General features: G+C 38.1%; 1 protein-coding gene across 1 annotated transcript in view; it reads right to left on the reverse strand.

The window, feature by feature from the left end:
- Nucleotides 1–12222, reverse strand: part of PRSS35 (serine protease 35) — a 57895-nt gene that overhangs the window by 22126 nt on the left and 23547 nt on the right. The window contains exon 2 of the mRNA XM_042803654.1: nt 3405–3554. Within this exon, the coding sequence (XP_042659588.1) occupies nt 3405–3436 (32 nt within the window). The 5' untranslated portion in view covers nt 3437–3554. The remainder of the gene's footprint in view (nt 1–3404; nt 3555–12222) is intronic.

The raw sequence follows: 12222 nt of genomic DNA on the forward strand, positions 1-12222 counted from the left end.
ACAGCTACTTGCTCTGGGCAGCAGTGATGAGCAACAACAACTGCAGCTTGGGAGGTTCAGCCTGGATATCAGGAAAAATTTCTTCACCTAAAGGAACATGTAACACTGGAACCAATTGCCCAGACAGGTTGTGGAATCGCCATCCTTGGTGGTTTCCAACATTCAGCTAAAGAAAGCCACAGCTGACCTGATCTAGTGCTGGCAATAGTCTTGCTTCAAGTGGAAGGTTGGACTGGGTGACCTGCAGAGGTCCCTCTCAACCAGTATTTCTATGATTCTTTACCTATACAGGAGATGCAAGCAAAAAAAAATTTTTTTTTTTTTGTTCCCTACCGATTTCTTAACACTTGCTCGTATTTTTTATTGTTTGGCAGCTGTTGAGCACCAGGCTGGTGTTCCCATGGAGCCATTTTCATAACTCCAGGACTCTCTCCTGAGACGTAATGATCAGATCAGAACCTGCCTTTTCATACCTGAGGTAAGGACCATTTTCCCCCTTGTGCATCACTTTGCATTTATTTATATTGAACTCCATCTGCCATTTTATTGCTCAGTCACTCCATTCCAGATCTGCAGATTTTGAAGTTTGTCTCATCTTTATTAACCTAAATAACTTGATAGCCTCATCAGACTTTGTGACCTGATTACTCATCCCTTTTCCAGATCATTTATGAATACACTGAGCCATGCAGGGCACAGTAGGTCGTTACTGGTAACCTATCACCCCTAGAAGAACTTATCCCTTAGTCCTATATTTTGTTTCTTGTCTTTCAGAAAATTAGGGGAGCAGAAGTTTGTTTTTGTTTACCGAACTCATGGTGATAGGATCAGTGTGCTTCTGCTGCATCACTCTGCTCACTTTTCTGTTTGGAATCTGGGCTGGGTCATTTATTTTATGCTTTCTGTTTTTTACCTGAAAGACTAGCTAATAATAGTAGAGTTGACTTCTGCTTTCACACTCCTCTCTCTTCTCAGATGACACTCATTGAAAGCTCTCAAGATAAATGAACATTGTAAAAAATTGTTTTAGACAAATTAGAATACATTTATGAGCATAACTAGTGTTTTTAAATTATATAAACCCATTTTTTTCTTAAAACCTGTTTCATTACTAGTATTTTATTTCTTGCAATAATAAGATTATACATTTTGGATAATTCTTCATAAACATTTAGAGGGTTTCTTTTTTTGAACAAATAATTATCATATTAAAAATTTCCTCAAAATATAGTTTGCAAAGGATATGAGGGATATATATTTCAGAGTACTGATTCTTTAGAAACACACTGTATAATATACATGGTAGGGCTGTAAAAGCAGAATCGCTGGAAAAGCTCCAGCATGCTAATTTTATCCTTCAGAAGTAATTTTATCTCATTAGAAGATTAGTGAGCCCTTTTGGTATTTCTACACGTTCCAAAAATAAGTTTGACATCATATACCAACTGAGAGATGTTAATTTGGAACTGAGCTTTGAAAGACTAATACCTAAAATTTAATTAAAAAAAAAAAAAAGTGTCGGAGAATAAAATAAAAGCCAATCTCCATTAACATTAGGAACGTACTGACTTCTGTCAAAATTCTTCCTGTATATCTACAAAGAAAATTTTTAAAATGAAGTTTTTACCATTAGATTTGTACCCTGGATTTGAGTGAATTTGAGTAAGAATGTAGTATTCTTATTTTAGGGTAAATAATCCACAAAATTAGCTACAAAATGTTTCCAAATGAGATTCGCCTAGATTTTTTTCAGGTATAAATTTGAGATAGGCTCTTCAACTTTCCCTGTGGGCAACACACACTGACCGTGGACCTACTGGCTGGGCAGCCACCCCTGGAATATCACCTGGCCGTATGATGCTGGAGGAACACACGCTGCTTTCATGTGGGTCTAGCACACATGTGAGAAATGCGTGATGGTAGCAACAATGTGCCTTGTCTGCACTCCCCGAATTGTATTCCATGTAGCACACTGTGCCTCAGCAGGCAGATATGCCTACCCACAAACTATTCTTTCACATATAATTTAAGGGAAAACAGGCAGGTACAACTCAGGAGAACCAAAACAAGGTTCATAGATGTCAAAAAGGATGCGGATGCCTATAACCAAACTAAAAGTTCAGTGCATAGTCCCTAGCCATACCCCACAAGTAGCCAGCTTTAATCTCTTCCTTTATTCTGTTCAATCTTTCCTGTGCTCATGTTTATATGTACACACGTGCTTTATTCCAAACCTAGTGATTACTTGGATAGTGCAGGTAGCTCCCTTTCCTTCAAACTTTAATTCTCTGCATTTAGATACTCTTCCAACTCAGCTGATATCATATGTTTCACTTTCTTTCTAATTTTCTTGTCCCAGGAAGACTATTTTTTTATGAGATTTAACACTTTTCCAGTCCCCAAACACTTAACTTGGGATAACTCATTGGCTCATGATGAATGGATGTGAGATAATTCCTACTGCTTTCAGAACAAAGGGATGTGAAATACAATGGATCTTTCTTACAGGATCAAGAATGGTCTCCATGGCAGTGTCTCTTCTGTGGCAGCTTGTTGCCACAGAAGCCCTTTTGTTTTGTGGACCAGTTGGGGTTGGTTATTGTGCTGTTCAGAGGTTCCTGTGACACAATGCTGACCAGTTAGACTAAAACACTGAATGAAACAGACCTCTGTTAGAAACCCAGGCTTTGAGGACTTGGAAAAGACTCAAGAACTGTAATAAATCACATAATTTTTTAAGACTGCGCACAGTGAGGACAAAGAGGATGACAGCAGTGTCGCTAGCTCAGGAGGATTCTGCATAGACCAATGGACTATTGCAGTACAGGCTGGCAAGGTAGTTATTCGTTTTAAATTGGGTATAGGTGTACGAGGGACTATGGTGCCAGAAACAAGGATATTAGCAATGAGTGCAATGTCATCAACAAAAGAACTTACAGATGACAAAAAGGAGGGATGTGAAACTCGAGGTGTGTAGTTGTGACCTGATTTTCACAATATGAGTTTCTGATCTAGATATATGCGTAAGTAATAGACCTGAAAAAAAACCCCACGTTGTAGTAGTACAAACAGATGAAGTACTGTTTCTGAGTTAAAACTATGTCAAGCTTGTGGCCAAAACAAGAGGATGCTTTCTTCAGTGAGGCAGCAAGCATAAATAAATGTGGATATGACCCAGCATGTGACCCATAGGAGAGAGGCTCTTCTAACTGTGCAGAATGGAAGTGAGTCAATAGCCTAGCCACCACCCAACTCCTCCCTTTTATCATTTTTGTCTCCCCCTAGAACAGCAGTTGAAAATGAAGCTGGACAGGCTCATTGTTCTGACATTCATGTGTTTAGCAGAAAAGCAGAGTTGATTGTTCACTCATCATTGCTAAAAGAGCAAAACCTGAAATTCTTACCTGATGTGTAGCATCATGGAGATTATATACATATATATAAAGTGAACATTTTCCTCAAGGAAAATTTCCACAAGGAGAGGTACTTCTGGAGATGTGTCAGATGGCAAATATTTTTATTCACACCATGTGTTGGCAGGTTGCAGACAGGTACTGTCAAGTTAGAAAAAAAAAAAAAACAAACCACCATTTTTGTGAGCATACTACTTTGAAGGAAACCATCTCCTCCAACTGGCATTCCCATTGTGCTCAGCACACCAACAGCTTTACTGGAAAAATAGTGAACTGTAGATGGTATTACAGCATACTATGATATGGATAAATGACATTTTGATGTGAGAAGAAAAGAAGTGCATGACCAGAGGCTCTGAGAAGCTTTGGAATAAAAACCTGACTTTGCCTGGCTTAAGCTGAATATTCATTCCCTCCCCAGGCCTCTAAATTCCTATGATGGAAACAGCATACCACAGAGGAAAGTTAATAGAGTGATGTTGACATGTTAGATAAAATAAGATTTTAGCTACCATCAGCATGATTGACCCAACAGAGGGGAAAGAGATTCCAGGGAAAGAAAAAAACTGGTGCAGGACACGGTGCCTAATCTTGCTATTCAAACCAGCAGAGGGTCAGTGGCAGTGAAATGCACATCTTAAAAAGTCTGGGAAATCAGAGGAATTAACAGCAGTATGTTACCAGAGAAAAAGTGATACTCAGCATAAAATTGATGACTGTGGCACTACCAAACAAAATACTGAAGCAGTCTTTCTCTAGAAGTAGGGACAATGTAGGAGAAGGTGCAGTAACACAAACTGCATTTTCAAGAGCTCAAAAAAAAAGAAGAAAATGGGATCTTTGGGATATGGGAATATTGTCTTTATTGACAGTATTAACTGAAGGTGACCATAGACCATTTACTGCCATCACAAAAGTGTCCAGGAGAGTACAAGACTAATTTTTCAGCTATAGCTGCATGACTTATAAACTGAGTACAAACCTGAGGGAAAAAACACGCCTTAAAAGAACCATTTACTTAACCACATTCCAGAATAGTATTCCATCAAAAGACAAATCTTTTTTGTTTATTCTTAGTAAACTGTAGGTATGCAGTCAGATCAGAAGAAAACCTGGGGATGCCGTTTTAAAATTCCACTCACAACTCTGAAAAAGCTGGATATTTCTGCTAAAATTATTAGCAGTGTAATAGCTACTAATGTTGGAATTTTTAAGGTTTCAATTTAGCCTTCAAACTTAATATTCCACTGAAACGAACACAGGCATTTTATACCTCTCAGAGCCATAATTACTATTAGGAAAACAACGTTATACTTATTGCCAAAACTAATGGTGAATACAGCACTGGGGTTGCCAAGTATGCCTTCTTGCCGTCCAGAGTGCCTTAAACATACATTATCTTTGGGTCTCTGAAGCTGGCAGGAGAAACTAGGACCAAACGACATCCAGGACACATTTTTAATGCAATCTTCCATCTTCTGTTTTGCACCCCACATAGCTCTGTCCCACGTCTCCTGTTCATGTATTCTCAATGACCTGCGCTGCGTTAGTCAGGACTCAGTCACTCGGGTGATGGAGGGGAAATACAGCTGCAGCTAAAGTAGCAGGGGCTCTTTTTTGTGGGTGATACTATGCAGGAGATTGAAGTAAATACTCATAACTGTCCCTCTTGGCTCTCAAAGTCTCTGCATATTTCTAATAGTTTTAAAGCTGTCTGTAGGTTTCCAGCTTGCTGCTGGAATCATTTCCACATGCTAACAACCCAGTGAGTAGTTCAACAAGGAGAGGGAAGGCCGAAACGCTTCGCCCTAATCACACACCCCTTTGCACTTTCTCAGTATCGATTTCTGCAGTAGTATTTGCACAGAATCACATCTCCTGTCTGCCACTCTGACTGTGATAGGGCCTTAAGAATTTCTGAAGGTCTAGCATTGTTCTCAAGAGGTTACAGGCAGAAGTGTCCTCAAAGGGAACCCATAGATAAACATGAATAGATATTGAGGGATAATTTAGCTTTTATTTTTTTTTAAGCCTGACCTAAAATTTGACCTTTATCTTAGTAAAGACATGTCCTAAGACTGTCTGGCAACCTATCCGCTTTCACTGTCACTCATTGCACTCCCAGGCTCAGGCAAGGTGCATCCTCGTGCAGTCATAGAGATTCACTGGGGCCTCAGAGGAGCAGTACTGTGACAAAGACAGAAGGAGTAAGATACAGAATGTATTCTTCCCCTGTGACAGGCAAATTAACAAAATATTTTAATTGCCCTGACAAAAAAAAAAAAAGATAGAAATTAGAAAACACGTTATTGTTGTCTTTTTCAGATGTTACTTGGGAACAGTGTAAATTTTGGGGAAAGTCTAGAGGGTAGTTGGAAAAACAAGAACTGGGTTAACCATGATGTGAGCTGAATTTTTTGGAGAGAAAGCTCAGCTTCTGTTCATTCCTGCCTCAAGACTCTCTAGCAGGTTGTCAAGCTGGAGCACTCACAATGAAGTATGCAATGCAAGCAGTGCACAATAGGACACTGGTAACACCTGGAAGCAGTTTATATCAGACCAGTACTTTCAGAGGCATCATCAAATCAACAGTAGCATATTGGATTATTTATTATCCCAGTGTATCCACACTTTTCATTTTGGATGACTTTTTGAATTAAACGTACTACAGAGCCCATCTTTGGTGGCATCTTCCACAACTCTATAGATTATTTGATACCCATTGATTTATTATTTATCCCCATTGATTTATTTGGTCTGCTTGCTGGAACAACTGATAAGGTATGGGAGACAAACCCAAAGCCCAAGCAAGATAGTGGAAGGGTTTTTTTCATTCCCCAGGCCTTTGTATCAGGTCTCAAGAAAGAAAAATGATGGTGGAGATTCAATAACCACATAGATTCTCTTCCTCTACCCATTAGCATTTTTGCCTCTGAATAACTATCTAGCCCATAGTCTTTTTGCATAGTTTAAGTGTATTAAAATAAAACAGGCCCAAGAAGATTGACTCTAGAATTAATTCCATGCAAGTTAAAATAAATGGAAAATTATAACCCCAACTTGTAATGCAAAACTGATATTCATCTTAAGAATTATCACTCATCCACATACCTCTGCCCAGCCAAGATTTTTAAATGAACAACTGCACATGACTCAGTTACCAAATCCTTATTAACCGCCTGTTTTGTCAGAAGTCCCTGAGGTGGGGTTTGCCTGCCTCTTGTATTTGTACGAACCTCACCTCATTTTCATCATGTCAAATATTTACACAGATTCAGATTATTACCAGAAGTTGTGGGACTACTTGCTGGATAATCTTTCTCTATCACAGCAAGCATAAGCTATTTGCCTTCATCTGTGGCTTGTGCTTCCCCATTTAATTTTCATTAAGATGCTGCTTATTATTATGCTGCCAACTCATCTCCACACCCTGTAACATCATCCAGTATTTTCCACTCACTGTGTGATTGAGCAAACACCGTTACACTTCACCTGCTTCTGGTGTTGGCTCTCTGCTCTCCATTTCACTTCAAAAGGCATTTCTCTTTTACTTCATGATGCCCCTTCAAATCCCTCCTTAAAGATCTCCCTTTCTATGACACCTAGAGAACACTTATCACACTTAGGCTATCGATGGGCAGAAACCAGGCACACAGACCATTATCATTTTATTCTCTCTCTGCAGTCTCCTTTCTGTCCATGTCCCACTTACAATATATATCAGCAGATGACTGTAGAGTCCTGGTTTAGGGTGGAGATTTTATAAGCAATATTAACACTAATAATAAATGAATTTTTGCAGCATGGAATGAAATACATACGCACATACATTATTTTAGTTGCCATAATACTGGTTTTGAAAGATACCTAAGTAGATGCAATTGCTCTGCTTGTGCCAGTACCTATTCTGTTTTAATCACAACTACTGACAGCACACTCTTGCTCTGTGTTTCCACTTGAAAATCTCAGTTTTAGCAATTCATGAACTGCGTCTAAAAATATACGCTCATTTGAAAATTGACATTCACGCTTCAGTCTAGAAGCAGTTCCTGTTTAAACCTATTTTGTTAGTTCAGCAGTTTTATCTAAGAACACAAAAGATACCTATGCTGTTCCAGAAAGCATTCCTCCATTTTTCCATGTTCAGAACTGACTTTCATGATACTGTTCTGCATTTCAATTATCTCTAATATGAGGGTTTTTTTTTAAAAAAAAAAATATTTACCATGTATCTGCTTTGTAGTTCCTTGCCCTTTGGCAGTCAGTGCTGAGTAGCAGTAGGAAGCCACCGGCTGCAGTCACACAGATTAGAGAAAGAACTATGGCATGCCAAAAAGCATATGAAAATGCCCAGTCCTTTGATTTACTTTGGCAAATACATGCTGAAGACTATATGCCTAATTTACAGACTTACCACAGAACAAAATGGCCTTGGCCTTCCAAGGTAAACAAGCACCCAGCCAGGAGAAAGGCTTCCCAGTTGCTAACAGCACAATAAAAGGGAGTCCTCTAGGACACTGTAAAACTCTTCCAGAGAATGAGGGTCCCAAGTCAATGAGATCCGCTCACGGCTTGTTTGTAATTCCTTGTTCAAGGTTATTACTCCTTTTCTCAACCCTGGGAAGGTCTTACAATGTGTAGACGTTTACAGCAGCCTGTGGTGGGCTGTACAGGCCTCAGAGTGGCTGAGGGAAGCTGCAGAGCTGCCAGCTTCTCCATCAACTCTTCTGCACTTTTCCCAAAAGATCTGTCAAATCACAGGGGAGGAGTTAAAAAGGAAAGACCCAGGCTGGCTGCTTTGGCTTGAATTTAGCACGTGACCAGAGATTGCTAGATGCCAAAGTTTTCCACAGTTGGATACATTTGGTTTAGGACTAACACGTTTGCATTGCTGCCTGGAACCTGCTGAAGGTCTGAACACGGATGTGGCAGCTAGCAATATTTTGAAAGGGGGCATCTGCCCTCAGTAAACCTCATAAATTTAATCCCTGTTGAGGTTCATTCAGCAATTATTTCAAACTTTCCAGGCTGAGTGGTCACACAGGCCTAGAACAGGATAACCACCGTCCTCATGTTGGCATAACCATACACAGATATGGAGCATAGCACACAATACATACGTGTACAGTTGCAAAGCAGGCCAAATAATGCAGGCATATGCTATCTGTAAGAATGTCAAGTGCATAATTTAATTATTTGATTAATTTGAGTATCCCATGGCACAAAAATGCATTATGTACTTACTGAGTGATGTAAAACTAAAGAAGCAAGTGTAATGGGTCAAATTTTCAGTCAAAACTCACTACAACCCTCTGATTATTTTCAAATTATGTGTACAAGCAGAGCCCATCACAAATTCAATTATGTGTGCAAACTGTTTGAGTGGAGGTCACACCAGCTTCTGCATTGGAAAATTCCCCTAGGAAGCTAGACTGCTCATCCAGATTATTCACTGGGATATAGGAAGCCAAGCTTTTTAAACAACAGTTGGTAGCAATTTAATAATACATGAATATAACTCTGAGGTTAAAAACTAAAGCACAGAAAATTTTTTCTTATGTACATTAGCACAGTCATGCTTTGTTGACTTCAGCAAATTGCATTGCTGCTTAGTAGCATTATTATCTTAACTCTAAAATATTCAATTAAAATTTTATTGAATAGGATTCATTAGAAATATATGATGGTATTCCCAAAGTATGAGTCTGACTTCATTTTTTTTGCTTCTTTATTCTTTCACTTGCCAGAAAGAATTGGAAACACTGGATTCAGTTCCACTGACTCAGCTCTTTCTATTAAAACATACAGAATTGCAACTGGTTAGTCTCATTCATTAATTCTAGAATGGGTCTTTTTTAAGATGACTCCAGCAAAATTTCTTCTTTTAGGAAACGTTCCTATTTTACTTCAATAAAAGATTTGTTTTGACTTGTAACATGTAATTCTAAAAAGAGATAAGGTTAATGAATTACTGCTGTGAATTACTAAAAGTGTGAAATACTATTGGATAAAGGTTCTAATTTGTAGAGCAGGCCAAACTAATGTACCTCAGCTAATTTACTTGTTTTTTTACTTTTCAAGCCGATTCTGCTATCCAAAGAATAAACCAGTTCTGGTTTATTATGTTTGCAAAAAGCTAATTCCATTGCTTTGCAATAAGCAAACATTACAAAACTGACTATATTGCTAAGACAGAAAGTACTAAAAATGTCAATAGCTTACATAGGAAATAAGATAATTTTTTAAATCAAGTGATATTGAATGAGAAGTTCCATGAGTTAAAAATACTACATGGCTAAGTCATCATGTGGTCAGATCACCCAATTTAGAAAGGAGGTAATCAAATCACAGATGTTAAAGCCACCAAGAATTATTTCTTAGTAACCCTGTATTAGATGATCAAAGAAAATTAAATTGGTTTAATCAAAACCTTCCTATTCCTTTTTCATTCCCAGCACATGACAGCGAAATTGAAAAAGCTGGTAGAGGATCTTTCTGCCCATGTTGATTTTAGGCCCTAATTACAGGTATTAACTAAAGTGGTAAAATCAGTTTAGCTAGCCTTAGTTTCTTAAATTGCAGATTCAGTGCTATTACACAATTGCAAAATTAAGCTTTGTGCTTTGTAGTTGTGCAATTGATCCAGTACATCTGGCAGGATGGAGAACCCGCAATGGCGCACGCTGGGCTTTCAGCCTCCCTCACCACAGGCACATCTTCATCTTTCTCAGGTGTTTTACTTGATGGATCTCGTACTGTACTTGGTGAAAAGTCTGCGTGTTTCAGGCAGTGCTGATTGATAAAGGGAGTGCTCAAGTCCTTATGTACAGGCAGAATAATTTCATAAAGGCCAGTTAGAGATTGTTACTTCTCCTGAAGATAGAAAATTATCTAGAGAAAATCCTGCTGAGGATGACTTCTTTGGAATGGTCACTACTGCAATCATTCGGTGAAAAAGGTGGAGGAGGGAGTCTAGGGCTGATGTTACAGAAAAAGGCCTCTCATTGTCAATAAATAGGTAATAGCCATGTGATCTACTCTGGGCATTTATGCCTGGTTTGGGCCTTTGCAAACTCACAAAAATAGCCTCCAGCCTCATTGTTAAGTATTTCATTCACCCCAAAAGCATCTTATGTTCCCTGAACATACTGGAAATCAACTGAACAAACCCACTGTCAATAGCCCCATCACAACACCAGGCATAAAAGCTAAGGGTGAATAATTGGAGCCTTGCTAATTTTTACACTGTATGGTTTATATCCAATTAATAAGAAAGAATGAGTGGCAAAGATCTGCTTTTACATTTTATCAATGTAAGCTCCATATAATATAAAACCATTAAAGTATATGCCAAGGAAAAAATCTCATTTGAGCTATTTCTGTCACAGCCCGTTGTTATCATAGCTGTCAGTTTTCCACTGCATTCTTTAGAAATGAAATTGCACATGGATTGACATCATAGTAGTTTTAGCATCAAAGAATAAGAGCCTATAGAATTTATATAGCTACAGGGTGCCATAAATCACAGTTTCCATAAAAACATTAAAATAACTGAGCCAATACTGTCATAATGAGTTTCTTAAAGAAGAATGTAGTAAAATAAATTGTGTGCAGTGGCCTTCATTTAAAAGTTAATGACAGAGATCCCTCCACATTTTGTTGACTGTTTTCATACCACTTTAATGCATTCAATGTATCAATATCAGTGTATGGGAATAAGCACTACCAGAATGAGATGCCTCAGTGGTATTGTTGTTCATTCCAGTCATTGTTCTCAGTCAACTATTTCAGTCTAAATTAAGTGTTCAGCTTAAACCTGGTATGTATCCATTTGTGTATTTTTTTTCAGCTAAGACAGGACCACAGTACAAGTAATTACAAACCATTTTCTTCAGTATATTACAGGTATTCAGTTTTGATTTCTTTCTGAGGGACATGGACTGCTCCTACTTCAAGACTGTTAATACCTCTGACACAAACATTCTGTAGCTTTCATTTAGTTAATCAGGTTCCTCTGGATTTTCTCCAGAGTAGCAGTACAATTTCTGGAGGCAAAAAAGCAACTCAAGCTACAAGCTCACAATATTCTCTAGCTTTGTCTTTTCCATCTGTTTTAGGGTGAGATGGTTTTTGTCTCTAGGAGCTATCAAATGAAACTTTATGACTAGATTAAAGACAAGGAGGGCTAGTAAGGCATGTGGGACAAAGGGGAGGCATTTACTAAGGCTTTCAAGGGTCAGTGCAGAGCAATTAGGCTTTTTGGCTCTGAATCTGTAGAAAACTATAGAGGGAGCCTAGAAAGATTAGCTTGAATGGGTAAAGTTACCTTTTTGGAATATCTCACAGATGCCAAACTCTTAGGTGGCTAAATTTAGATGAGGTAAATCCCATTCTCAGTATGCTGTCAGTTCAGTGGTGCACTTAGTCATGAGCTATTTTATAGCAACTGTCTCCCAGTGATGAAAATTAGAGAAGAACATTATTTTTTTTAACTGGATCGGGGTTGGTTATGAATAAGTATAATTGAGGATAATTTTGAAATGAACCTTTTTAAAAAAATTACATCAACGTTAATTTAGAATTAGAAGATTCATTTAAGAATAAATATTTTTGATAGATTTTAAGAAAATGAAAAAACTCCAATCAACAAGTTAATAGTAATATTTCAGATTATTGATCCTTTGTGATACTTGTGGTCTTATGGGGACTGTGAATCCCTAATTAAAGGATTAAAGTCCAAAGATTTTTGGAATAAAGCCTGAAAGCTCAGGTTTTGTGCTCCTAATATCTCCTTTGTTATTTTTTAGGA

This window comes from Tyto alba, unplaced genomic scaffold, assembly GCF_018691265.1.
Source record: "Tyto alba isolate M040663 unplaced genomic scaffold, T.alba_DEE_v4.0 Super-Scaffold_40, whole genome shotgun sequence".
Lineage (NCBI taxonomy): Eukaryota > Metazoa > Chordata > Aves > Strigiformes > Tytonidae > Tyto > Tyto alba.